This window comes from Gopherus evgoodei, chromosome 20, assembly GCF_007399415.2.
Source record: "Gopherus evgoodei ecotype Sinaloan lineage chromosome 20, rGopEvg1_v1.p, whole genome shotgun sequence".
Taxonomy (NCBI): Eukaryota; Metazoa; Chordata; order Testudines; family Testudinidae; genus Gopherus; species Gopherus evgoodei.
Genome location: NC_044341.1, coordinates 12,029,814 through 12,057,540, shown reverse-complemented (window position 1 = coordinate 12,057,540; position 27,727 = coordinate 12,029,814). Strand labels below are relative to the sequence as shown.

The 27,727-nt window shown below is 48.4% G+C and overlaps 1 protein-coding gene across 5 annotated transcripts; it reads left to right on the top strand.

The window, feature by feature from the left end:
• The first annotated feature begins 5,430 nt into the window (after positions 1 to 5,430).
• Positions 5,431 to 25,537, top strand: GMEB1 (glucocorticoid modulatory element binding protein 1). Of its 5 annotated transcripts, none has more exons than XM_030539028.1 (11): positions 5,431 to 5,524; positions 8,953 to 9,117; positions 10,872 to 10,954; positions 11,983 to 12,107; positions 17,471 to 17,574; positions 18,098 to 18,255; positions 19,634 to 19,762; positions 20,599 to 20,736; positions 21,345 to 21,467; positions 22,535 to 23,202; positions 23,360 to 25,537. In XM_030539028.1, exons 2-11 carry the CDS (start codon positions 8,990 to 8,992, stop codon positions 24,050 to 24,052), a joined length of 2,349 nt encoding a protein of 782 aa, XP_030394888.1. In that variant the 5' UTR covers positions 5,431 to 5,524; positions 8,953 to 8,989; the 3' UTR covers positions 24,053 to 25,537. The 5 variants fall into 5 exon arrangements, with proteins under 5 accessions (XP_030394888.1, XP_030394886.1, XP_030394890.1 ...); XM_030539026.1 differs by having other exon boundaries at positions 10,842 to 10,954; XM_030539027.1 differs by lacking the exon at positions 5,431 to 5,524 and adding an exon at positions 5,904 to 6,266 and having other exon boundaries at positions 10,842 to 10,954.
• Positions 25,538 to 27,727: the final 2,190 nt, after the last annotated feature.

Sequence of the window (27,727 nt, the reverse complement as noted above, 5' to 3'; positions counted from 1 at the left end):
TTATTTGCTGCTTCAGGGACTCCTGGGTTTTGTTTCTAGATTTGCCGCGGGTGCATAATGGGTAAAATGCACATCACCCTCATAAACCCAAGTAATTGCTGCAGCGGAAGAGAATGTGTGTGCTGTAACAGTAAACTGAAATTCGCCACCCGCCACACAGCCCTGCCCCTCTCCCGCGGCTCCGCTTCTGTGCCAGGAGCCGGGTGGGTGTCTCTGAATCTATGTAAACGTGGACTGGGCAGCCCCTCCCTTGACCAGCCATCTCCGGGGTCAGCGCAGGTATCTCTATCCCGGCACAACTGATTCACCTACGGCCCTTCCCTAGTACAGTCCCGATGGAGGGCGAAGTGAGGCACCAGTCCTCTGAATTTCTTCCTCTGTGTCTCATTTTAACCTGCCTCTGCCTCGGTTTGCTGATCCACCCATGGGGACATGATAGCACAAAGGAGCAGACAGTAAAATATCAATCAGAATAAATGCCTCTATATCCAGCACTGTAAAATAACAATAATCAGGAGTGGGGCAGTCAGGTTCCAGGGAAACCCTTTCTGATTGAACGTTTAGTGCCTGATGCCTATTGAAGCAGCAGCTCTTGTTAATTTGCGATTCACTGCAGGCTTCTTTACATCTTCCGCAGACGCTTGGCATGAGTGCGACACACATTGGCACGGATGCCCCTTGGCGCCATCGTGTGGTCACGATAAGTTTGATGCTGACATAGGTAAGTTGGTACAAATGTACTGGCTTGCAGAGCCTGCCTGGGCCCGAGGGTGTGGCACTGGCCTTTACCATGTGCGACGCCTCCACCGAAAGGAGGCGACACAACGCAAAATCAAAGAGAAGGTTGCACTCAAGTCTTAGAGTTTGTCAAACCATAAACCCACTCAGCAAAGGTTTCCCATGATATTTGTAAACACATGTAGGATCCAGTTGAAACAAGGGGTTTAAAGCAAATAAACCTGCCCCTGCGGTGTCTGCAACCCAGAAGGGGCAGCACTGAGCCCTTGTCTGAACTTGAAGACAAGCGTGAGCAAAGTGAAACTAACATTCACAGGGTTTTCTTTGTCCAAGCCGGGGGGGGGGGGATGCTGGGTGTATAAATGCTGACAGTGTGGAGCAGGTTGGTATTATTGTGTTTTCTCTTCTTGCTGAGTGAGAAGGGCTATGAGGGGATTAAAAGACAAGAGGGCTTGATTCTGATGTTGGCTGAGATGCACCTGGATGCTCTTTAAATTAACTTTGCACCTGCTAGTGTTCTGGGCCAGGCCAGACCCTGCCTGCTTCAAGGGGTAAATTAGAGCAGCCTCAGGGACCCAGAGTCCTCTGTGCCACAGGCAGCTGAGACTAGTCAGAGCCCAAGGCACTCCAGTCACCCCCCTCCCCTGACACGCCAACGCCCACACTAGGGGCTGCAAGAGGCCCTGACACAGAGCCATTCTGTCCGCTTCATGCTGGCTGGGAAACCCAGTCTCTCAAGGGCAGGGCTGAAGGATATTGGTGCAACAAGCAGAAGCTACCACAGCTACTGACTTCAGTTCTGGGCCAGATTTTCAAAAGTGCTCAACCGCCCACCTGCAGAGTGCGCCTTTAGAAACATCCCCACTTAGTTGGGTGCCTAAAGGAGCTGTTTTGAAAACCTCGCTCTAAAACACTCCTGATTTACACTGGCCTGAAAGGAGAACCAGGTCCGCTGTGTGCTATGAAATCCATGTCAGGGCCTTGCGTACATCCAAGCCTCATTTCCATACATTGGGCGTTTTTAAAAACAGGCCCTTCAACCTCATGTCTCGTCATTCCTTACTGAACCCAATCTTGGGCCAAAATCTCAGCATATTTGGGGTGTATGGGCAGGGCCCTGATCTACATCTTTCCTTCTGGAATTGGAAGACTCAGCTCCGGTTTTGAAACTCTTAAACTCCTGGGCAACACTGGGCAGGTTGACTCAGCCCTTTATTCTTGCCCACATCAGGCTCTGTGCCTCTTGCTGCATGTGACTCTTTCAGATGAGACCTTACAACCTAAGGTCTTTTCTGCTCTGTGCAAGCAATAAGGAGTGGGTGACCGTGCTTCTCGTAAGAGCAGGAGGCCCTCTCGGTGTCAGGCAGGGTGCTCTGAGACAGGCGGCTACTGCTCTCCACCCCAAAGATAGCTGCATTTCAGTTGTGCTGTACATGGCTGATGAGATGCTTTGGGAGAAAAGGTGTCATAGAAATGTGAAGTGTTATTAGGCTCCTGTTTCTAATCAAGCCTATGCTCAGCTGTCTGCCAAACATGAAACAGGCATATTCTTCTGGGAGGGGTCATTAATGCCTTAATATATAAGGAAATGGTATCCGGGGCCGGCTCCCGGCACCAGCTAAAGAAGCAGGTGCTTAGGGTATCCAATACCAAGGGGCAGCCCTCCGGCCGCTATGGGGGCAGCACGTCCTGGTCTTCGGCGGCAATTCGGCGGCGGGTCCCTCAGTCCTTCTCGGAGCGAAGGACTCGCCAGTGAATTGCTGCCAGAGTGGAGCAGTGCGATTGTGCTGCCACGGCTTTTTTTTTTTCTTTTCTTTTTTTTGCTGCTTGGGGCAGCAGAAAACCTGGAGCCGGCCCTGATGGTATCTGGCCCAAACGTTAGCTAAGTGGAAGTCTGCGGCGGCAACCAGCCATTAGGCCGACATCTATGCCCCGTTTGCATCAAATGGAGCAGCCCACAGAGCCTCTGGGGCCAAGCACGCAATGCTCCCCATCGTGATTCGAAAGGCTTAAGTACAAAGGCTACAAGTCCTAGCATGCAACCCTCCAGCTCATGCAAAAGTCCGGTGTGTGTTAGGAGATCGAGCCAGGGCTGAAAACTGCTCAGCAGTGGGTCTCCTTAAATGGAAAACAGCTGAACTGCTAGTAAAGACTGGGCTGAACCATTTGCAGCAGTTACTGAACGTGTGATTGAGACTCAACAGCAAAGATGAAGTATTTTGGGCTGGAACATGGAGCCAACCCAAGACTACCTAGATGGAGCATTGCATGCTGGCACCTTTACCCCAGGGCAGGGTTAGGATGCCATATCAACGTGGCCACATGGTGCAGCTGACCAGTTGGTGGGTGTATTTGATCCATCACTCAGGCAATTTTTTTTTCTCAGCTGTTTAAGGCAGCAAACCATGTAGGGGTGGCCCTGCCCGCAATTATATAAAGGCTCAAAGGAAGTATGCCTGGACTGCGTGAAACTGCAGTCTGTGTGGCTCCCATCTTCTTCCACATTCATCTGAGCCTCTTGTCCTCATCTAAAGCCCGCGTTTAGGCAGAATAGCCAGGATCCCCTTCTTATAGTCCTATGGGCCGGTGGGAGACTGGCCAGACAGCAGACATGGCAGAGCGAGGGGCAGAGCTGCCCACGTTGGATAACTGGCTCTCAGCTGAGCAGTCTCCCACCCCAGTTTGTTTTCCTGGTGGGTGGGAATGTGACTAAAGAACAGATAAGACATGTTAATTATTTTTAAACAAGGAAAACAATTCATTCCCAGCCCGAGGCGAATCCAGACCAGAGCTACTTCTCCAAGGTCTATGGGACCTCTGCCCTCATCCTCCATTCAGTGCCACTCTCAGATGGTTGCAATGATGAGTTTGAGTGGCAGCCCTGAGAAATCCCCGGGAAGCCAGAGTCTCAAGCCAAAAGCCTTAGAGGAACAGGTTGGCCGTAGTGAGGACATCCCCATGGACAACACCTGTTTTGGTGTCTGAACCCCCTACAAGTGCAGGCTGGCTGAGCACATGGGCACTAGGCCAGTGTCATGCTGACACCTGCCTCCTCCCCACCCTCTCCCTGAGAGCCCTTGAATCAGCAACCCATGCGTGCAGAGTCACATGGCGGGGACAGGGAAGGGGAGATGCTCTGCTGAGGAGAACAGGAGGGCAGCATCTTTGCTCACAGCCTCCCTGATGCCTTCCTAGGGCAGGGGTCCCAGGCCATCCCCCTAGAGGCAAGACAGATCTCAGGTGTGGGTGACCCCCAGGATGATGGGGATGACCCTGTGGAGGGATGGAATGAAGCCCCAAGGCAGGGTTCCCACATGATCGTCCTAGAGGCAAGGTGTGGGGTGAGGGTGGCCCCCCCCAGACAGGGGTCCCATATGATCACCTTAGGGGCAAGGTAGGGGGTGAAGGTGGCCCACCCGGACAGGGGTCCCATGTGATCACTCTAGGGGCAAGGTGTGGGGTAAGGGTGGCTCCCCCAAGCAGGGTTCCCATGTGATCGTTCTAGGGCAAGGTGGGGGGTGAGGCTGGCCCCCCAGGAGGTGGCCCCCCCCAGGCAGGGGTCCCATGTGATCACCCTAGGGGCAAGGTGTGGGGTGAGGGTGGCCCCGGGAGAGCTGCACCCCCCCAGGCAGGGGTCCCACGTGATTATCCTAGGGACAAGGTGTGGGGTGACAGTGGGCCCCCCAAGGTAGAGTTCCATGTGATCACCCTAGAGGCAAGGTGTGGGGTGAGGGTGGCCCCGGGGGAGCTGCACCCCGACAGGGGTCCCACGTGATCACCCTAGGGGCAAGGTGTGGGGTAAGGGTGGCCCCCCACAGGCAGGGTTCCCACATGATCGCTCTAGGGCAAGTGGGGGGTGAGGATGGCCCCCCCAGGAGGTGCCCCCCCCAGGCACGGTTCCCACGTGATCGCTCTAGGGCAAGTGGGGGGTGAGGGTGGCCCCCCAGGAGGTGGCCCCCCCCGGCACGGTTCCCACATGATCACCCTGGGGCAAGGTGTGGGGTGACAGTGGGCCCCCCAAGGTAGAGTTCCATGTGATCACCCTAGAGGCAAGGTGTGGGGTGAGGGTGGCCCCGGGGGAGCTGCACCCCGACAGGGGTCCCACGTGATCACCCTAGGGGCAAGGTGTGGGGTAAGGGTGGCCCCCCACAGGCAGGGTTCCCACGTGATCGCTCTAGGGCAAGTGGGGGGTGAGGATGGCCCCCCCAGGAGGTGCCCCCCCCAGGCACGGTTCCCACGTGATCGCTCTAGGGCAAGTGGGGGGTGAGGGTGGCCCCCCAGGAGGTGGCCCCCCCCGGCACGGTTCCCACGTGATCACCCTGGGGCAAGGTGTGGGGTGAGGGTGGCCCCCCAGGAGGTGGCCCCCCCCAGGCAGGGGTCCCACGTGATCGCCCTGGGGCAAGGTGGGGGGTGAGGGTGGCCCCCCAGGAGGTGCCCCCCCCCGGCACGGTTCCCACGTGATCACCCTGGGGCAAGGTGTGGGGTGAGGGTGCCCCCCCCCAGGCAGGGGTCCCAGCTGGCGGCCCAGGGGGCCGGCCGCGCTGCCCCCCGAACTATGCACAGGGCCCGAGCTGGAGGGGACAGCACCCCGGGGACCCGGCGCCTTTCGAGGAAGGGGGGGCGGCACCACAGCCGGCGCAGGCAGTAGACAGGAGTAAATGGTCCGCGGCCCCTTTAAGGCAGGCGGCGGCCGGAAGTGCTGGCGACCGAGTGCTGCCGCGAGCGCGCCTGCTGCGCATGCTCATTCCTCCCCTCCCCCAGCCTCTGACTCGGCCGTTCGGAGACGGTAAGGGACGGCAGGCGCCGCGCTACGGGAGCCGGGAGGGGCCAGGCCCGGACGCGGAGTGCGGGAGCGGGGGTTCGGCCGCAGGGGGAGGGGAAGCCCCAGAGCGCGCCGCCGCCGTACGTGCCGCCGCCGGGAGAGGGACGTCGCGCCGCCGCGGGGGGGGAAGGGGGGCTGAGTGGCTGCGTCCGCTCGGCGCCCGCCCGCCTGCCTGGAGCGAGGGGCGGGAGGAGGGGAGGCCACACCCCCTCCCCAGGGGAGCCCCGCCCCTGGCCCTGCGCGGGGGCGCAGGAGGGCGGGGGGCGCTGGGCCCCGACCGCCCCGTGGGGCGGGGAGTCGCGTCGGTAAAGGGGGTTGGTGACCTCTGACCCCTCTCATCCCAACCTTTTCAGGGGAAGAGGGCTGGTGACCTCTGACCCTTTCTGACCTGGGGGGAGCTGGTGCCCTCTGGCACGTGCCCTCCCCACTCACTTCTCCAAGGCCACATGGGGGGGAGGGAGTTTGTGCTGCCTGAGCCCTGCCCCACTAGCTGTGGGATGGGTGGGTGGGGCAGCCCTGAGAAAGCTCCTGCCCCCTCTCTCTTACTACACAAGGTGAAGAGGAAATCTGGGCTGTGTATGGCCGGCTAATACCTTCTGCTTCTCCTTCCCAGCCAGCATGCCATAGAGTGCCCCCCCCCCCCCCGCCACCCTCCCGCTGACTAGGGGTCAGTGCAGCTCGGCCTTTTGGACACCTGACTCTGAAGGTGGCATCCCACTTTCTCCAGTCCCTATGGGATGATGGGGACACGGGGTGGAGGGAGGGTCTCATGCTCTCTGAGTTCCTGACAGCCAGGTTAGGGGTTGTTACCGTGGAGGCTTGCCCCATCTGATCTTCAGTGTGAAGGTAGTTTTTGGGGACAGCCATGTGCCTGTTGTCTACTGGCTGTGCAGGTGTGAAGGGGGCTGGGTATCCTCAGACCACCTGTGTGTTTAGATTATTGAGGCCTTGGGGAAGGTGGGGGGGTTGGGCCTTTTGAATCCCTGGTGGTTACACCAGACTGGAGAGTGAAAGGTATGTGTATAGTGGGTGAATGCAGCGCTCTGTTCATCCCAGACATGGGTGTTACCTTTATGACCTTGACTACAGATGGATGAGTGGTGTTTCGCTGGGTGGGTTGAGTCCTGTGTTGTCCTGATGCTGAGAAGGTGACTGATCTCATGTTCTGGGACCCTGACTGGGGATAAAAAGTGTGAGTATGTCCTCCCTACCCAGCACAGGTGAAGGATCTTGCACCATGTTATCTTAACAGCCAAAAAATGAAAGGAGTGTGGGGTCTCACCCTCTAACACCTGACTACTGAAAGGTGAATATTTTAGGGCTTGTGCACCTCCATATGGAGGGGTGAAGGATGAGACTTTTCTAATACTGTGACCTTGACTGCAGTGGGATGTGTGAACACTTAATGAGGGAATGTTGTGCCGAGTTTCATAAATCCAACCCTAGATGCCACTAAACATTGGACCCGAGAATATACAGCCTCTGATGTATAGTAAGTGAACTACAGAGAGTTGTATTGTTCCCATGGGACCACATCTGCCTGTGTTTCAGGCACACAAGTTGCGGGAGAACAAATATCAGGTATAGGACTCTGCCAGTCCTAGGGCATTTACAGTGCTGAATGGGGACTGCAGATGCAGTTCAGTTGTACGTAGGCCAAGTCCAGAAGCAACTGAACTCAGCCATCTCAGGAGACTTCACAGCAGATTTGTCTGAGCCCAAGTGATTCATCTTCCTGGTAACATCTGACACTAGGTGCTTTGATATGTTATGAAGCTCCCAGAGTTCCCTCTGACAGAGACTGCAGATCTTATTCCCTCTAGACACGGACAAGACCCACCTAAGCCAAGGAAATCTTGAAAACAAAGGAGAACTGATTTGATAGCTAGATCCTGCCATATTCTCCTTGAGCAATTCTGAGTTGTGCATCCCATGCAGCTACAACCTTACTGTTCCACTTGTCCATTGGCCATATCGTGTTTCTATTCCTTGCTTCCTTCCGGGTCACTTCTCTGCCATGTTCTGATTGGTCCCAAAACACACTGCAAATCTGAACCAGGATAACTAGTCTAGCTGTTTGAAGCAGGGTTGTGTGCTTCTTTTTAGGTCAGCGCATAAGCGAAGGTTTTCTTGGTAAGCTGTGCCTTACATTTGGTCCTAAACAGAATCAGGCTTAGACTCAGCCTGATCTCATCTAGCAAGGTCTGCCACAGCTGGAGATCTGCCACTGAGAACAATGCCTCCAGCAACCCAATAATGTAAACCTGGGCTCTCTGTACACATACATGGAGGCTATTCCAGATGGCAGGAGGTGCAGAGGAAAAGGCTCTCATGTCAAGGACGGTGAGACTGGAGAAGAGCTGAGAGGAGGCCAGCTAGACAAGATGAGGTAGAGAAATAGACATGGTTTCTGAGACAGACTGGTGCAAATCTGTGGAGGGTTTTAAAACCAAGGAGAACAATCTTGGACTGGAGCCTGGTTTACTTCAAACAAATTACATAACGTGTTATCCCATCTCCATGCTTTTTAGGCAAGGATAATAAAAAAGAGCATTTAACTCCTCCGGTAATAAAATTACATGTGTATTTTTCCATGTGAGCACTAGAGAATATTCCAGCAAAGCACAACAAATACTCAAGGTGCTTTCAGTAAAACACTCTGAAGACCTTTAGTCCCCTCAACTCATCTTTGGTGCTAAGATCACGGTCTTACATTTGTGCTTGCATGCAGCGGGGAAAGATCTGGCTGATGCATTTGTCTGGCAATAAAAGATTATGGCATCACAATGCCTGCTAGGAATCTTGCAACTAAGGAAAGGAGGAAATTAGCCTCATCTTAGAAACTCATCTCCCAGCACACTCTTGTCTGCTGCCAAGGCCAAGCATGTGGGTTAGTGATGACACTGACCTGGCTGGCACTGATTTTGCAGTGTTTAGTTCTTAAACTACACTGTACAGGTAATTCCACTCTGCATTCTGTCTGCTGTTAAAATGTTTGTGAATATCGTACTGTGGAGTTGCGTGTTTTTTGTGTTTCACTGATACCAGATCTATATGGTCTCAACTGCCTGCTCTGCAAGCTGAGAGGTACACTCTCTGGCTTATATATGCCCATCATCAGAAGCCCAATATCCCCTTCTCTTTCATGGCAGCTGTTGCACTTCAGTTTGCTTCTGCAGCATGGAGTTTTATCAACAACTAGTGCTCCCCTTCACCTGCTCAGAGATTGAGAATCGTTCTTCTGTAAGCGTCTCAGCTCCCACTAGTCCAATATCATGTTGTTAACTGCGGCAGGACTGCTGGCGACAGTTGCTCATCCATTTTGACACCGTAGAGCATTCTTGTTCTTCCCGAGACCAGGGTAAATAGCTGCCTCTGCTTGTCTGCTACAGCACACTGGCCACCCAGCCCTTTGACTGCATGTGAGAAATGGCAAATGCCGAAGTGAGTGTCCCTGTGGGGGATGTGGTGGTTGTACCAAGCGAAGGAAATGAAGGGGAGAACCCGGAAGATACCAAAACCCAAGTGATACTACAGCTACAGCCAGTGCAGCAAGGGTGAGTGATCCATGTAGCTTTGCCTATTCTAGAATATTGACACGCATGTGGGTGCACGGGTGTGGGAAGGGGCTATGTTTGCAATGTGGCTAATCTCATGTATGTGATCCAAGGCATGTCCATTTTCAGCATGCTCTTCAAGGGGTACTTCTGAAAGGGTTATACTTTTTTCCTCTAAGGCTTGCAGAACAGAATCAGAGGAATTATAACTGATTAAAATGTTAACCTCTAACAATGACCTAAAGTAGTTCACATCCATAATAAGGTAGTGACTTTAAGATTCAATATCTTGGGAATTCCCAAGCTAGAAGCAAGCCCTGGGTGTCTCAGAGTGAAGCTGAGAATCCCTCCCCTTTGCAATGGTTAGGAATTGCCATACTGGATCAGATTTGTGGTCAGATCTACTCCAGTATCCTGTGTAACAATGGTTAGTACCAAATATTTCAGCAGAAGGTACAAGAAATCTCCATAATGTGCAATTCCCAAATAGCCTGTCCTTAGGGAAAGCCTTTTCCTAACCCGAAGCAGAGATTGGTTTATGCCATGAATCATGATGGTCTATATCCCTTATTTTGTAATCCTATCCTGTGTAATTGGATTTTCTCATTAGCCATATATAGATGTCTGATCCTTTTTTGAATCCTGCTCAGCTCTCAGATTGGATGTCTTGTAGCCATGAGTTCCACAGATTAATTTATGTTGTGTTTAAAATAAAAAGTTATAATACTTTTGCTTCTAGCTCTAATGGGTCATGAGATATTAGACCTTAAACTTGTCATTGTTCGAGGACTAAATACTGCTCCTTCTATTTTAGTTTGTTCTGTTTGGGGTCACATACTGGGCCCACCACTATGGTATCTGAGCTTTGGGCCAGTGTAATTATAGGACAGAGGAATTCCACGTTCCCTAGTAGTTCGTTGGGTTTTTTTTAATGGCTGCTCAGGGGTATGAATGTTAAAACAACGCCTGGGGAGATAGATTAATGAGCTGCATGCAGTTGAGCCAGGCAAAGGGGCATGATAAGTGCAGCTGATCACATGGAAACCATCACCTATGTGATAATGTAACTATATCGACATACACAAACATCTGTTCCTGCTTTGGCATCCCCTACTGTGAAATATAATAAAGCCAGGGTGCTAAATGTTGGCAGTGTATTATGGTACCCTGCATTGGCAGTCTTTTTCTAGGGGTAGATGACTTCCACCAGTTACATGCCTTTTAATCAATAAATATATTGCGAAACACATTTGTTCAACATGAACTGGGATTTTACGTGCATAAAACTCATAATATGAAAAGTGCAGATTTATAAACAAATAACTCTGTCCCTTTGCCTGTCGGCATGACAACTGAATCTTTCGGTCTGTGATCACAAGGAGGATATACAGTGATGCAAAATGCCACGTGTATATCTGAGGTGGTAGGCAAATTTGCAGTACAAACGTAAAGCAGAGAATTTACAGTTTTACTGGTGGAGTAGTGTGGGGGTGAGAAGCGTAGCATTGGTAACAGCTATGCATGTTTCAATCCCTGGTGACTATTACTCAGTTTTTATAGCTGAACCCCTCCCCCTCTTTCCCTTTCCCGCGCCCCCCCCCCCCCAAAAAAAAAAAAAAGTTTGTAAAACAAAAGATTTTGTCCCTAAGGGACAAGTAAGCAAAAAATGAAATGAGGTTTTTAACCCTATGCTATGAATCTTAATTTTTCCGTGATTTATATAGTTTGTTTATCGATGGACACTTTTACAACAGGATTTACGAAGAGGGCTCTGAGACCAGTGCCGCTGTGGTGGCTGTAGAAACACATACCATACACAAACTAGAAGAAGGGATTGGTAAGTTTCTCTTTGGTGTGGGCATAAACATGTCTCCTGCAGAATTACTTACAGTTTGGTTTACACCTTTAATACACTGGGATTCTCTCACTACTGGGATCGGCAGTTGGGGATTTTGTTTCTCCAGGACGTGGAGTGCATTGTCTTGGGGTGTTCCCACCTGGATCACCAGTGCTAGGACACTAGGACTCTAGATGCTGGGGGTGAAATCCTGGCTCCAGTGAAGTCAATGGCAAACCTTGCATTGGTTTCAGTGGAGCCAGGAATTCACCTTGGAGGCCTTCTTGATACACAAGTGCTAGTGTCTGTGTACCAGAACGGCAGTTGTACAGTGTTTGTGCGAGCAGGGAATCCAGCAGGAACTGTTTGCGCATCCACGCCAGTCCCTGTCAAACAGCTGGCTTCTTGCTTTGTATTCATTGATACAGGTTATGGGTTTGGGTTACATAGAATGAGCTGAGCATGCTGGCTCTGCAGTGCTCCCTGCCAGGCCACGGAGCAAGAGCCTGGGGGAAGTTCTCTAAGAATCACACAGTGGATCTTGACTCTAGTATTCTGCCCCTTCTCTGTGTGTGGATCTCCCATTGACGTTAGTAGAAGATCAGCACCTGCACAGAACAAGCTTTTGGAACAGAGATCCACTGCTTAGACACTAGAGCAGAACATTCTCCTATGTCTTAAATTTAAACTGAGATTTCCCACATGACAGGATGTGGTTCTGCTTATTGACCCTTAGTGCCCTTTCTTAGTGCTTGCGTTGGATGCATTTTGCTAGCATTGGTGATCGCTTCAAAAAGATTCTGCTAAAGAAAAACATAGATATTGGGTGTTGCCATTTAGAAGGAAGTCACCTGCTGCAGGAAAATTGACCCTTTAGCTGCAATGGCTTTATGGGGCTGGGAAGGATAAGAGGTGTATTGCTGAATTAGGAAGTGTCCTACTGACAAAACTGGACGTTCACACTTCTGCCTTTGTGGTTTGAGCTCCCAATAATGAAAATCTCATGTTATCCGTGCTTCTGCCTGCAGACCCCAGCACCATTGAAACCAACGAGGAAATTGAGATTGCCTACCCCATCACCTGTGGGGAGAGCAAAGCCATTCTCCTCTGGAAGAAGTTTGTCTGTCCAGGAATTAACGTCAAGTGTGTCAAGGTAACTTGTTTGCTATAGTATCAGAGGGTAGCTGTGTTAGTCTGGATCTGTAAAAGCAGCAAAGAATCCTGTGGCACCTTATAGACTAACAGACGTTTTGGAGCATGAGCTTTCGTGGGTGAATACCCACTTCCTCAGATGCATGTAATGGAAATATCCAGGGGCAGGTATATATATGTGTGCTAGCAAGCAAGCTAGAGATAACGAGGTCAGTTCAGTCAGGGAGGATGAGGCCCTGTTCTAGCAGTTGAGGTGTGAAAACCAAGAGAGGAGAAACTGGTTCTGTAATTGGCAAGCCATTCACAGTCTTTGTTCAATCCTGAGCTGATGGTGTCAAATTTGCAGATGAACTGAAGCTCAGCAGTTTCTCTTTTTGAAGTCTGGTCCTGAAGTTTTTTTGCTGCAGGATGGCCACCTTAAGGTCTGCTATAGTGTGGCCAGGGAGGTTGAAGTGCTCTCCTACAGGTTTTTGTATATTGCCATTCCTAATGTCTGATTTGTGTCCATTTATCCTTTTCCGTAGAGACTGTCCAGTTTGGCCGATGTACATAGCAGAGGGGCATTGCTGGCATATGATGGCGTATATTACATTGGTGGATGTGCAGGTGAATGAACCAGTGATGGTGTGGCTGATCTGGTTAGGTCCTGTGATGGTGTCGCTGGTGTAGATATATGGGCAGAGTTGGCATTGAGGTTTGTTGCATGGATTGGTTCCTGAGCGAGAGTTATTATGGTGTGGTGTGCAGTTACTGGTGAGAATATGTTTCAGGTTGGCATCTTCATCATCTGGACCCATGGGAAGGAGACTCTGGAAAAATTCCACCATGATTTCAACAGCTTCCACCCCACCATCAACCTCAGCCTGGACCAATCTACACGGGAGGTCCACTTTCTTGACACCACGGTGCAAATAAGTGATGGTCACATTAACACCACCCTATATCGAAAACCCACCGACCGCTATGCCTACCTTCATGCCTCCAGCTTCCATCCCGGGCACATCACACGATCCATTGTCTATAGCCAAGCACTGAGGTACAACCGCATCTGCTCTAACCCCTCAGACAGAGACCAACACCTACAAAATCTCCACCAAGCATTCTCAAAACTACAATACCCGCATGAGGAAATAAGGAAACAGATCAACAGAGCCAGACGTGTACCCAGAAGCCTCCTACTGCAAGACAAACCCAAGAGAGAAACCAACAGGACTCCACTGGCCATCACATACAGCCCCCAGCTAAAACCCCTCCAACGCATCATCAAGGATCTACAACCCATCCTGGACAATGATCCCACACTTTCACAGGCCTTGGGTGGCAGGCCAATCCTTGCCCACAGACAACCTGCCAACCTGAAACATATTCTCACCAGTAACTGCACACCACACCATAATAACTCTCGCTCAGGAACCAATCCATGCAACAAACCTCGATGCCAACTCTGCCCACATATCTACACCAGCGACACCATCACAGGACCTAACCAGATCAGCCACACCATCACTGGTTCATTCACCTGCACATCCACCAATGTAATATACGCCATCATATGCCAGCAATGCCCCTCTGCTATGTACATCGGCCAAACTGGACAGTCTCTACGGAAAAGGATAAATGGACACAAATCAGACATTAGGAATGGCAATATACAAAAACCTGTAGGAGAGCACTTCAACCTCCCTGGCCACACTATAGCAGACCTTAAGGTGGCCATCCTGCAGCAAAAAAAACTTCAGGACCAGACTTCAAGGAGAAACTGCTGAGCTTCAGTTCATCTGCAAATTTGACACCATCAGCTCAGGATTGAACAAAGACTGTGAATGGCTTGCCAATTACAGAACCAGTTTCTCCTCTCTTGTTTTTCACACCTCAACTGCTAGAACAGGGCCTCATCCTCCCTGACTGAACTGACCTCGTTATCTCTAGCTTGCTTGCTAGCACACATATATATACCTGCCCCTGGATATTTCCATTACATGCATCTGAGGAAGTGGGTATTCAGCCACGAAAGCTCATGCTCCAAAACGTCTGTTAGTCTATAAGGTGCCACAGGATTCTTTGCTGCTTGTTTGCTATAGAGTAGCCCGATTGCCTTTGCAGATCCCCTCTCTGAAGCTGAGACTGTGGCAGGTCATCTTCTTTCTTCCAGGGTATTTTTTTTCTCTCTCTTTCTCTCTCAATTTCATCTGGCTCTCCACACTGGAGTTTGTTAAATTTGCTTAGGCAGCATGCAGGGCCACAAACATGGGGGTTGTTTTTGTCTCTGTCAGAGGCAAGACTATGAGCAGATTTTCAGGGAGAATCTCAGGGTGGAGGGTTCTCAGCCCCATTTTCTTTCTGAGTCGCTATTGATCCCTGTTTAAAGTCCTGCTTTTTCTTTCTTTTCTTCCATCACATTCCCTTAGAGCCATGTTGTGATGGTTTCTAGGGGTGCGCAGGACTGTGTGTGTGAGAGAGACTTGCTGGTGCTTAAGTGGGCATCAGCTCCAAGAGTCTGTTAGCCGCCCAAACAATCTCCTCAGGCTCTGCCAGCCTTCACTTTGCCTTGCAGGTTAACAATAGGTGTATCTGAGCCCCTCTGAAACCATGTCCTGTAGTATACAGCCCCTGCCTATGGATACTCACAGAAAATACCAGGTAATATGGCCCCAGAGGAACAGGGCTCACATCAGTTTGAGTCAGCTGCGGATCAGCTCCAATATAACATCACAGCACTGAGATATATTTATAGAGAAAAAAGTCAGTGTGTAATCAAAGGCTGAGATTTAGGAGACAGTGAGTAAGGATAATCGAAACAGAACTAATAACATATAAAACAAAATAATAAAACGCAGTCTGGGTCTACTCTTGTTAATGGTTCCCTTTTCTATATAATCAAGTCGATTTCCCCCCAATGGGTCAGTCTTTTGCAGCGCTAGCTAATTTAAGACAAACCAGGATGCAAATATTCATGAAGCGCTCTCTGCCAGGGGTTTTCCTTAGTGATTGGATAACAAAATGCTTTTTTGCCTCTCCTTATATTTCCCAAAATTCATTGTTTTTTTGCTCCGGAATCAGGACGACCTCTGTGGTTCCTTTCCTGGTGTACTGGCTCCAAGTTGCCTTCATATCCTTATCCATGTGCAAAACATGCATCCATTGTCTTGGCTTAATCTACATATGAACCTAGGCAGATAGGTGAATACACACCCTTTTGTCTGGCAAAACCTGTGTGTCAACACTGCCTGGGACAAAGGCTCTAAAATGTATTTTAGGTACATATACACAACTCCTTAAATATGATCAGTACATACATCTCACAGTATGAGGCTCAGTATGTTATAAGCTTTTATTAGACACCTCCATGACCCTTTTGGGATACATACTATGACAGCCGTGTGTTAGGTATAGTAAGGTTGTCGGGTCTGATAGGAGTTGCTGTTACACAACAGTGGACCCTTTGCCGCTTGGCTTTGAAGGGTTCTTAGGGTCACACCTATCATTGGGGAATATTCCTGAAGTAGTGCAGGCCCCCCGCAAGCATTCCATTCCTGACATGCTGGCTGGGGAAAGGGAACCTGCTGTCGGGTCCCCCAGCTGGCAATGTGATAAGCTATTGAGGTTAATGCCAGTGTGCGCATCTGTATGTTCACGCAAATCCTGCAGGCCAGAAACGCTGAGTGCAGAGCTTCTTGGTTCCTGCAGCTGATGTGCACTTTGTGGCTTCAATGTTTTACTGCTTGGCTTTTAGGAGGGCATGTCTAAATTATTGGTGCGAGGTAAAGTTGAGGGTATTTCCCAAGCAAAATGCTCACGCCACACAGATGGTGCAGTGTCATTTGACACATAGAGCTAATTCAGCCTAGTGTATATAAGATGTGTGCATCACTTTAAACTGCCATGTATTTAATTAAGGGAGTTAAAGGATTAGAAGTATGATTTAAGGGTGGCCAAAAGGGTAATTTTTTTAAACATTCCTTTTAAAGCACTCATCACTTTATAACTAGGAGGATGAAGGAATTAATGGAAGCAGGTCAGAAGATGGGCTAAAAGTCAAACAAACGATTAAATCAGGTTTTATTTACACTGACCATTTTAGTATTTTAATTTGCATGTTGAATAGATACCTTAATTTTAAAGAGAGGCAAGTCCTCTGATTCCAGACTCTGAATCCAGATCCAGGTTGGTTTGGATCTTTATTACAGGTAGATCCAAATCTAAATGTTCTTGAACTTGGGGTGCAAACTTTTCCAAAGTTCCAGGTGTTTAGGTTTGTTGTTCTGATACAGGCCACTACAGATTGAGATTTCTGCTGCAAACTCAGATCTAAACCTATATCTGCATCTGAAGTTTGTTTATGGAGCTTTGGTTGTGGTTCTTCTCTCAAATATATTGTTAGTTATTAACCTAATGCTGTGTCATTGAATTCAATGGTAGCACGTTCAGTGACTTCAGTGGGAGCAAGGACAGGCCTTATTACCATACAGCATATGCCAAACCGAATTCTTTGTTGCATGCAACCCAGAAAAGCCAGTGAGTTAGCCCAAGGTGTATGTCAGCGCATCTGAGTTCTCTGATTTTGGTATGAAAGGTTATGTTGTTCAGTCTCGCAGAGGAAGGTCTAACATGATCCAATGGCTGGAAGTTGAAGCTAGACAAATTCATAGTGGAAATAAGGTGTAAATGTTTAATAGCGAGGGTAATTAGCCATTGGAGCAATTTACCAAAGGTCATGGTGGATTCTTCATCACTGTCAATTTTTTTAAAATCAAGATTGGATGTTTTTCTAAAAGCTCTGCTCTAGGAATTATTTTGGGGAAGTTACGTGGCCAGCATTAGACAGGAAGTCAAACTGGATGATCACACTGGTCCATTCTGGCCATAGAATCTGTGAATCTATGAGTAAATGGGAGCAACTACCACCGGCTTTAAAAGTAATTGCACCTGTTTATGGTAGGAATATTGTTCATGGACTGTAAAACTACCTTTAAGGCAGCATTGAAAAGTGCTCGGGAAAGTGCTTTGGGCTTGATCTGTTTGGGCCACCTGCTGAGAAGTCAGAACATCCCTGTAAATGTGCTGGATTTTCTTCTACATTTGTATCAAATCACATGCTTCAGGGTGTAAAATGATCTCCAGGAAGGGGTTCAGGAAGGAACTGCTCCCAATAGCCACCCACTGTTGCATTGCCGGTTAAGTACATTATTGGGAGGTGGCAGTCTCCTTCAGCTGAAGCTACTGCTAGAGACAGGATATTGGGCTAGAAGAACTGACCAATGGTTTCTGGTTGTGGAGTGTCCTAACATAAAATAACGTTCCCTCCTGGCTTTGTTGATCTGTCTTCTGCCTGGCTGAATTCTTTTTTGTTGTTGTTTTTTTTAGTTTAATGACCAGTTGATCAGCCCTAAGCACTTTGTTCATTTGGCTGGCAAGTCTACCCTGAAGGACTGGAAGAGAGCCATTCGCCTTGGAGGAATCATGTTGAGGTATGACTGTCCACCATGGTAGCCAGCTTCAGCACTTCCTCAGTGCAACGATAGAATCCTGTGCAGACATTTCATCTGCCTCTGTGTCTTCAATACGTGCCTGTCAAATCTCTTATCAAGAAAAAGTGGATGGAACAGCAAATCACTTATAATATGGATGGCCCGCAGCTTGCAGGACCTTTAGGGTGAGATCCTGGCCCCACTTGAAGTCAATGGGAGTTTTGTCACTGGCACCAGGATTTCACCTTACATCCCAGAGATTATGTGGTGAACATATACAGGTAGGGTTGTATGGTATTTAATGGGGTATAAGGGTACTGTCACAGGGCCAGAACTGTGTATACAAAGTTGGAGAATGGAGCAATGAGGGGCACTGTTTTTCAGTTAAGATCTTGTGGGGGAGTCATGAGGGCACACGGGTTTCTTGTTCTTCCTCCTCCCCATGCGGTCATAGCTGTCCCTCTGACCTCTTTCTGCCCCAAGCTGAGTTCATTGCATAGTTCTCTCCCCATTCTGTGCACAGGAAGATGATGGACTCTGGGCAAATCGACTTCTACCAGCACGACAAGGTTTGCACCAACACCTGTCGAAGCACCAAATTTGATCTCCTGATCAGCAGTGCCAGAGCACCGGTGCCAGGGCAACAGACAAGTGTGGTGCAGACGCCCACATCAGCTGATGGTAGGGTACAAAGCCAGCTAGAAATGCCGTGTGTTACCCTGTAGCACTTCCCTCCTGCCTCCTGTTCCCTGAGACTGTCCAGTTGTCTCTGTTTGTTTTCTGTGTGCAATGTCCTAGTGCAGTGCACCACCACTTTCTCATTTTGCAGTCCCATATCTCAGATTACTTTTTACTTGCACCCAAGCTGTTTCAAAAGATTCCTGGGAGGGGTGAAGCTTCCTGTTGCATCGGCTGGAAGTGGGGATCAGTGGGATCTAGCAATGAACTGTACATGGGCTGGCGAGCAGCCAGCAATTCACTGGTGGTGCTTTGGGACCCAACGGAAAACTGCTGGTAACTGACCTCTTGGCAATCTCTGTTCTAAAGTACTTGGGTGTGGAACACAAAAGAGCTCATGAAAAAACAGTTGAAAGACACCTGCTTGCAGTGGTTTTCCTGACGCATGTCCTATTTGCAGGCCTAGTAGACGGTCATGTGAAAGGGAGTATTTTGGATTTCTGGTGGCTTTTTTTACTCTGAAAAATAAACAAATGGAATATTAAAACCCCAGCCAGCCGGGATCTGGCTCCCACTTCTACTTCTGGCAACGTATTTCCACCTGCAGCCTTACCAGTTTGTCCTGTTTTCCAGATGCAGTAGTTGGTAACCCTACACCTTGGCGTTTGGTACCATTTACATACGTAATGCATGGCATCTGCAGTGGTGCTGCCATTTCAGGCTGCTACTCAGAATAAAAATGAAAAACAAAAGTGCTTCCAAGTTTAATGTTGTTTAGAAAGTCAACGAAGCAATTACTCTGGGTGGAGGCTTTGAATGACCAATAGCATTTTAACTATGAGTGCTGAAATAAGGCTGATCAAATCTCATACTTCGGGACATAAGCCAATCTTTTGCAGAAGTCAGGAAGATTTCCTCCCCTTGTACATTATGATACAATTGGTTAGGTTACTTTCCTCTAAGTCCGAAGTGACAGCCAGTGTGTGAGGTATGATGCCAGTCAGGATAGACCAGTGCTCTGATCCGATATGGACAGTCCTGTGTTCCCAATGTGACAAGGCAGGGGAATGACTGACCAATTTGCTCCTTAAGTTTCCTCCTTTATTCTGATCCCTTCTGCTACTTTTACACCAGGATGGGTCTCTGTTTAACTGTTTGGACAGGGAGCAGCTTTCCATCCACCAACCCTAGTGCATTTCATAGATATGGTTCCACTGATGACAAACAACATCTGCTTTTTGCTAGTTTGGTTTATAGATACAAATAGCCTGACAGAGAGTGAAAAATACTGGGGGAGTGGAAAGTAAAACTGCTGATTGGAGCATGAAATTCCTGATGCTGTCGAGAGAGCTGAAGCCTCCGTTTCTGGATCCTTTTGCAGGGAGCATCACCCAAATTGCATTGTCCGAGGAGAGCATGGAGGAAGGGATTGAATGGAACTCTGCTCTGACAGCTGCTGTCACCATGGCCACTGAGGAGGGCATCAAGAAGGACACAGAGGAGATTTCGGGTAAGTTCATACTATCTTTAGGCTATTCTCCGCCAACCATCCAAATTTTCTGAGTGAATTTAAGGCTGATGAAAGGTTCCAGATATACAGCCTGGGAGACTAATGTCCTCAGAACAGGTATGACATAGGCAGCAGTCGTGCAAGTTTCCCCTCTCCCCTGCAAACACACATGGTGCCCCCTACTGTAAGTAAGGGTGAGTTCAGTCTCTAAAGCCCATTCAGTCCTTGGCCTCTCTGCTGAGATGACCAAGCAGGTCAGTTAGTGCCTGTTACGATATGGTAACTCTTTATGAAATAGACAGAAACTGGATAGAGGCCACCCACTCATTTTCCACAGGCCAGTGAACAACTTCACATTCAGTCGCTATTGGCCATGGCTGGATTCAGACTACTGACCCAGAGGCAAAGCCCTCCATAGCTTCTTACCAGTTCTCTGAGCCATCCACTTTCTCCCTGCACTATTGTTACAGGTGCTTCACTGGCCCTCCTCATACCTGTCCAGAAGCTTAGGCAGAGTTCCCCAGGCCAGCAGGTGAAGACCATAGACTCTGTATCTTGTGCAGACAGGCAGAGGTAGTGAAGTGCTGCTCTTAAAGTCGTAAGCTGTATGAAAGTCCTCACTAGTGATGTTTACTTCCCAGATCCATTTTTTGTTTGTTTGTTTCTGTTTTTTGCATGTCATGTCCGCCCTGATGGCCAGATTAGAAGCCGACTTCCAAAGTTACTGCTGCATGACAGCGCGCTGCTCTTGGAACGGTTTTAATGTAGCCTTGCGGGAAAATGCCAAATGCTTGTACGTGTCGAATTCTTCTCCCTCCTGTCTCTTCCTGTGCCAGAGGACACGCTGATGTTCTGGAAAGGAATAGCCGACGTGGGGCTGATGGAAGAGGTCGTCTGCAACATCCAGAAAGAGATAGAAGAGGTGCTGAAAGGTGTCCAGCAGAGGCTCGGCCAGTCTCCCTTCCAGATCACAGGTGGGTGGGAGGCCAGCAGCCTCCGTGTTGATATTAAAGGATTACTGAAAAAGTGGCTATGGTCAGAGACGGGAAGGGAAAATTGGCCCTTTCCTACTCACAAAATCCTCTCCTGGCGTCAAATCCTCTTTTTACTTAAACCCATATTTTGTTTTAGTCTTTTTCATTCGCCTTTGGGCAGATGGATGACAGTTTCAGAAAGTTGTATGTAATGGAAAAACTTGTGCAACCTTCATTATTGCTGAAGCACTAATGACACTGCGAACATTATGGGCAGAAAAATTGTAGGGGGTAGTCTAACAGCATATTTGCATATACAGATGATGCTTTAATTTGCAGCTATTCGGAGCTGCTTGAGCACTGGGTCTTTGTTTTATTTATTTTGGTACGAACAGAGTTTTTCCATCATTGGATGTCCACGGGGATGAGAATGCCCTCCCCAGCCAGCACTCCTGGAATTGCACTCTGGAAAAATTAAGAATTTTTAACAGACAGCACTAAAGGATTTTAGGCATAAATAAATCAATCTCACCTGTCTGGCTCCTTGACTGGAAGCTCAGGCTGTCTAAGGAATTTTAAGCACTCACACATGTGGGGTTTCCTTGCAGATGCTGCAGTCCTGAATAATGTGGCCCACACTTTTGGCTTGATGGACACAGTCAAGAAAGTTTTGGACAACAGGAAAAGCCAAACGGAGCAGGGAGAAGAGCAGTTTCTTTATACTTTAGCAGGTATGGTCAATGCCTGGGAAATTCTTTGTTAGTGAAACCTGGTGTCCCATCACAGCTCTCTAGAGCTGATGTGACTCGTGTGTTTTCCTATTTCACATTGAAGAAATGCAAAGCAATATGTTGCTCCCTTTATTTAAAACCTAAATTTGTCTTTTTTTTCCATACACCAGCACGCAACTGGTGTGTTATCCCGTTTCACTGCAAATTATTGACATTCTAGATCATGAAACACGTGCACTTGAATCTCCATCCATTCTAGGGATCAGGTAGGAATCCCCCAAAGTCCCTTGTGTAGCAATGAACCGTTGGCCAGGGTGTTAGGGAGTGTTTAATATTAGGTATGCCCTCTGCTGAGGGAAGGATACTGGCCTTGCTGGACTTCTGATCTGCTCCACTATGGCTGATGCTTCCTCTTCTTATTTTCAGTTATATCCCCCAAAGATCCTTATCTGAGATCTGTTTGTGCTGGAGACCCAGCTTCAGGAGTGGCCTTGGGACTCCCAGTCCCTGCGACAGCTCATGAATGCCATCCATCCTGAGATGGCACCCAACTGAGCTCAGGAGATGGCACTCGCTGCCGCGGTCTCTCCTAGCTGGAACAGGCATGTGCAGCAATGGCACCCATCTTCTCGGCAGTGAAAACAAGGCTGTGAGCAGATAAGTAGAGGTAGATAACCACTCCAGAATGAGGAGACAAGGGGAATCCCAAGGACCTTGGTCCTTAATTCTCCATTGCATTGCACCTTGTGCAGCCATTTACACAAATGCAGTGTGGGTGTAAAAAGCTACCAGATCAGAAAGGGAGTGTTCTGCCTTCACTCTGCACAGGTGTGAATGGTTGCTGAAGCTGCAGGGCCATAGTCAGTCCGGCCCTGGTCTTGAACAAAGTTTTGTCCGAAGTGGATTGAGGAGAAACACCTGATTGGACATCTGAGATGCCTCGCTGCAAAATAAATAATATGTGGCACCAGCTGTTGCTGATTCTGTGGAGTCCCTTTTAGTATCTCCCTCTGTTTTCAGTGACTCAAGATTTATCTGAATATGCTGCATTGTAATTCTTCTTGCAGACCTGGAACGCCAGCTGGAGGAGCAGAAGAAGCTCGCCAGGGATCAGAAGATAAAGTCTCAGACGATCCAGAACGTAGTGCTGATGCCGGTCAGTGCTCCAAAACCCCCTAAGAGACCTCGTCTGCAGCGCCCGGCCTCAGCCACAGTCTTGAGTCCCTCCACCCCCGTCCAGCAGCCTCAGTTCACAGTCATCTCACCCATTGCCATTGCCCCTATGGGACAGCAATTCTCAGTGGGCAACATTCCGGTGGCAACCATCAGCCAGGGATCCAGCCCAGTGACTCTTCACACCTTGCCATCCTCACAGCTCTTCCGATATGCCACCGTGGTGTCTTCCTCCAAGTCCAGTTCATCTGACACTGTAACCCTTCATCCGTCCTCGAGCTTGGCCCTGCTGAGCTCAGCTGCTATGCAGGACAGCGGTGGCCTGGCTAACGTGGCCACAGTGGTGAACCCTGTGGAACTGGTGGCCATGGAGTCTGGCCTGACCTCTACCATCCAAGCTGTTGAGGGCACCTCAGAAGATGGACAGACCATCATAGAGATAGACCCAGCACCAGATCCTGAAGCAGAGACTGAGGAATCAGAGGGCAAAGCTGTGATTCTGGAAACTGAGCTGAGGACAGAGGAGAAAGTGATGGCAGAGGTTGAGGACCATCAGCACCAGGTGCACAATGTAGAGATTGTTGTCTTGGAGGATTAGCAAGGAAGGCAAATCTCATTGGTGGGATGGGTTGTTGGGGCTTTTTTTGTTTTTTTTGGTAAACCTTTTTTATTTTGACAGTCATCCTGTTCATTGCCGTGGATCTTTTTCATTTTTACAGTCCAAAAACGGAAAAAGCTGGAGAAACACGGAGAGGCCCAAGAAAAGGCTCCATCTCTGTGGAGTGATGGACAAAATCAACCATTTCTGCAGGGAGGAAGGAGGAGTGATTCTGCAGACCGGAAGAGGAGAGCACCTCTCCTTCCTGAGCGTGCACAGTGATACAGTCCATATTCTTGTTTGTGCCCAGGCCTGGTCATTGCTAGGACTATTTTATTTGAGAGAGACTCTCTGGCCAGTCACTGGAGCACTGATCTTACTGCTGGAAGGGGTTGATTATTGCTTTGGGGGAAACAGGTACCTCATTTTTATTTTTTCCCAGGGAAGAGAATTCTGTCCAACTCCTCATTATCAACTATGCTGGTATTTTGCTTTTGGCAAGGAAGCAGCAACCCTGACTGTAGTGTTCATTGTCCCCTTTCCCACACCCTGTGGTTTTTTTTGTTTTGTTTTGTTTTGTTTTTTGCTTTGCTCTCCCTTCCCCTTTCCAGATCTGCTGGCTGCTAAAGTGCTTAAGCTGCTTTTGGGTTCTGTCACCCAAATCCTGCTTCTTCCCTTCCTGGTCTTCTCCCTCCCAGGCCTTGTAAGTTTCTTTGCCACAGGACACTGTTACAAGACACTGCTCGCTTCAGCCTGGTGCATAAAGGAGAAGAATCAATGCACTGGTAAAAACACAGCCCTCCCTTTAGCATAGCGCTGACCTCCTGGATATATAAAGCGTGTGTTGTGCTGTTGCTTCCTGGGAGAGCTGGACTCCACGGGGCAGGAGCCCCATCTGTTTATGCTGCACGCTGGAAACTGTACTTGCTAGTTGCTACATGTTGGTGTGTGAGTTATTTTCTTATTTCCCCTTAATCTATTTGCAGGATTAGAACAGGCATATTATTTTAGCGTTGTGACTGCCTCAGCATTCCCCCCCAGCCACTTCTTTAGTGGGGGGGGCTCTTTTGTTTCTTTGTGGGGCGAGGAAGGCAAGGAGGGAATCTATTTTTAGTTCAACTGTTGAATTGTGGGGAATTGGGAGGGCTGGGGGAAATCTGCTTGGTTGAAATATATTAAGCAAAACAGTAACAACAGAAATAGACCCGGAGTGGGGGGAGGAGGTGGTGTGTGGTTATTTTATTTAAAAAAAAATTTTCTTTTGCATTAAAAGGAAAAATTTAAAAGCATCTAGATTATTAATGGGAAGGACGACCGGTGAATTTGTTGTTTGTATTTTAATAGCACCTCAGTCCAGATTGGGGCCCTGTTTTGCCAGGCACTGCGCCTGCACATAGGAAATAGTCCATGAATATAGCACTTACACTGTAAACAAAGGAAGGGAGAAAGGAAATATTATTTATTAAGAGACAGACATTAAAGGCCTGATTTTCCACTCAACTGTAGCTTGTCAGTGGGTAAAGGGGGTGTGTGATACTACCATTCTGGGTTGGTAGCATTTTATATCCACTTTGCATGGATATAAATAACGCAAGGTGCAAGGCAGGGAGAATGGGCCCTTTGACTTGCCCCTATCTGCACAGGTGTTCTTAGGCAGAGCTGGTAATTGAACCAGGGCTTTGAGCGGATCCCGGAGCTGGAGCGCGGAGCAGCTCTGGAGCAGTGGAGCTGCAGGTTTTTGCCTGGAGCTGGGGCGGAACCGGAGCACAGCTCCAAAGCCCTGAATTGAACCCACATCTCTTGAGTCCCAGACCACAGCTTTAACCACCAGATCATCTTGTCACAGTTTCAGGGTTAACCCCAGACCTCTGCCTCTTGGGTCTTAAAGGTTTCAGGCTTCCCAGCTATTACCTCTCTCGGGCAGAGATCCAGTCTCTCTTCCTCCATATCTGGGGGTTTAGACTTGAAGTCGGTCTGCACTTCTGTGTGTTTTTCCCAGCAGTAGTGCTGACCAGTATCCAGCGCCCGTGATTAATCTTTCCCCAGGGGCTACAACAGTGTATACCAGTTAATAGCCAGCCTTCACAAAACCAAATACATTTATTCTGAGGGAGAAAGAATTGCAGAGAAAACAGATAAAAAAGCCCAAAAGTTCCTGACCACATGCTAAAATCTCACCAGAGCTCATCGCTCCATTTATTGGGCTCTAGCAAGCCAAAGTCCTTCCAATCCTTCTGCAAGAAGATAGAATCATAGAATATCAGGGTTGGAAGGGACCTCAGGAGGTCATCTAGTCAACCCCCTGCTCAAAGCAGGACCAATCCCCAACTAAATCATCCTAGCCAGGGCTTTGTCAAGCCTGACCCTAAAAACCTCCAAGGAAGGAGATTCTACCACCTCCTTAGGTAACCTATTCCAGTGCTTCACCACCCTCCTAGTGAAAAAGTTTTTCCTAATATCCAACCTAGACCTCCCCCACTGCAACTTGAGACCATTGCTCCTTGTTCTGTCATCTGGTACCACTGAGAACAGCCTAGATCCATCGAACCCCCTTTCAGGTAGTTGAAAGCAGCTATCAAATCCCTCCTCATTCTTCTCCAGGCTAAATGATCCCAGTTCCCTCAGCCTCTCCTTATAAGTCATGTGCTCCAGCCCCCTAATCATTTTTGTTGCCCCCTGCTGGACTCTTTTCAATTTTTCCACATCTTTCTTGTAGTGGGGGGCCCAAAACTGGACCCAGTACTCCAGATGAGGCCTCACCCATGTCAAATAGAGGGGAATGATCACGTCCCTCGATCTGCTGGCAATGCCCCTACTTATACAGCCCAAAATGTTGTTAGCCTTCTTGGCAACAAGGGCACACTGTTGACTCATATCCAGCTTCTCGTCCACTGTAACCCCTAGGTCTGCAGAACTGCTGCCTAGCCATTCATTCCCTAGTCTGTAACAGTGCATGTGATTCTTCCGCCCTAAGTGCAAGATGTGCCCCCCTCCCCCCAGACAAAAGCTCCTGTCTGTTTTCTGAATCAACAATAAGGTCCTGTTGTGCCAGTTTAAACTCAGCCTTATTATACCCAAAGCCCTTCCTTTGTCTGTTGGCCTCTGGAAACCCCCCTTTCAACCAGTCCATACAAACTATCCCAGAGCATGGTGGTTCTCTGCAGTTATGTACAGTTGCACCTATCAGCCTTAATCAGCCTCCCATCACCAGTTTTTAGTTCCTGGAGGAACCATGGGAACCTCTCGCTCCCATCCATACAATTCCTGGCCCACAGTGATACAGAAAAAGCCCACAGGTAAGCATAAAAAAGAAAACTTGAAGAGAGAGCTAGATGTTGCGGGTAGCCTGGAAGATTACAATAGGATCCTAGGAGCAATAAGAGGAAAATCAGGGGTGGAATCTGCTCAACATCTTGGCTATCTGTGCAAAAATGCAAATAGTATGGGGAATAAACAGGAAGAACTGGAAGTTTTAGTACATATGCTAAACTGTGAGTTAATTGGCATCACAAAACGTGGTGGGATAAGTCTCATGACTGGAAGATTGGTATAGAGCGGTAGAGCTTGATCAGGAAGCACAGGCAATGAGAAAGGAAGGAGGTGTTGCATTATACATCAAAATATCTGCATTTGTTCTGAGGTCTAGAAGGAGGTGGGAGGCAAACCAATTAAAAGTCTCTAGGTAAAGATAAGAGCTTAAAAAAATATAGGGATGACCACATGGTAGGGGTCTACTACAGACCATCAAATCAGGAAGACAAGGAAGTGGATGAGGAATTTCTAGAACAAATAACAGAAATATCCAAAACACAAGACCTGGTGGTAATGGAGAACTTTAACTACCCAGACATCTGTTGGAAAAAAATAATACCACAAAACACAAAATTTCCAATAACTTATTGGAATGTATTTGGGACAACTTTTTGTTTCTGAAAATGGAGGAAGTCCCCAGGGAGACAGCCATTTTAGACTCGATTCGAGGAAGGAATTGGTAGTGAATCTGAAGGTAGAAGATAATTTGGGTGAAAGTGATCATGAAATGACAGATTTCATGATTCTAAGGAAAAGAAGGAGTGAGAGCTACAGAATAAGGGCCATTAACTTAGGGGAAGGAGAGCTAATAACTGATGACATCAAGAAGGCTGAGGCATTTAATGTCTATTTTGCTTCAGTCTTATCTGAAAAGATTAATGGTGACCAGATACTCAATAAATATTAACAACAACGGGGAAGGAATGCAAGCTAACATAGGGAAAGAACAGGTTAAAAATATTGAGATAAGTTAAATGTATTAAAGTAAACAGGTCCTGGTGAAATCAATTCTAGGGTACTTCAGGAACTAGCTGAAGCCATCTTGGAACCATTAGCAATTATTTTTGAGAACTCCTGGAGGACAGATGAGGTCCCAGAGGACTAGAGAAGGGCAAACATAGAACCTGTCTTTAAAAAAGGGGAACTAAGAGAACCTGGGGAATCGTAGACCGGTCAG

Excerpts from the sequence above, each read along its gene's own strand:
- GMEB1 (XM_030539026.1), top strand. The coding sequence starts at position 8,990 with ATGGCAAATGCCGAAGTGAGTGTCCCTGTGGGGGATGTGGTGGTTGTA. Across the intron at positions 20,737-21,344 it reads GTCTCCCTTCCAGATCACAG|ATGCTGCAGTCCTGAATAAT; the intron begins GTGGGTGGGAGG and ends GTTTCCTTGCAG. Across the intron at positions 21,468-22,534 it reads GTTTCTTTATACTTTAGCAG|ACCTGGAACGCCAGCTGGAG; the intron begins GTATGGTCAATG and ends TTCTTCTTGCAG.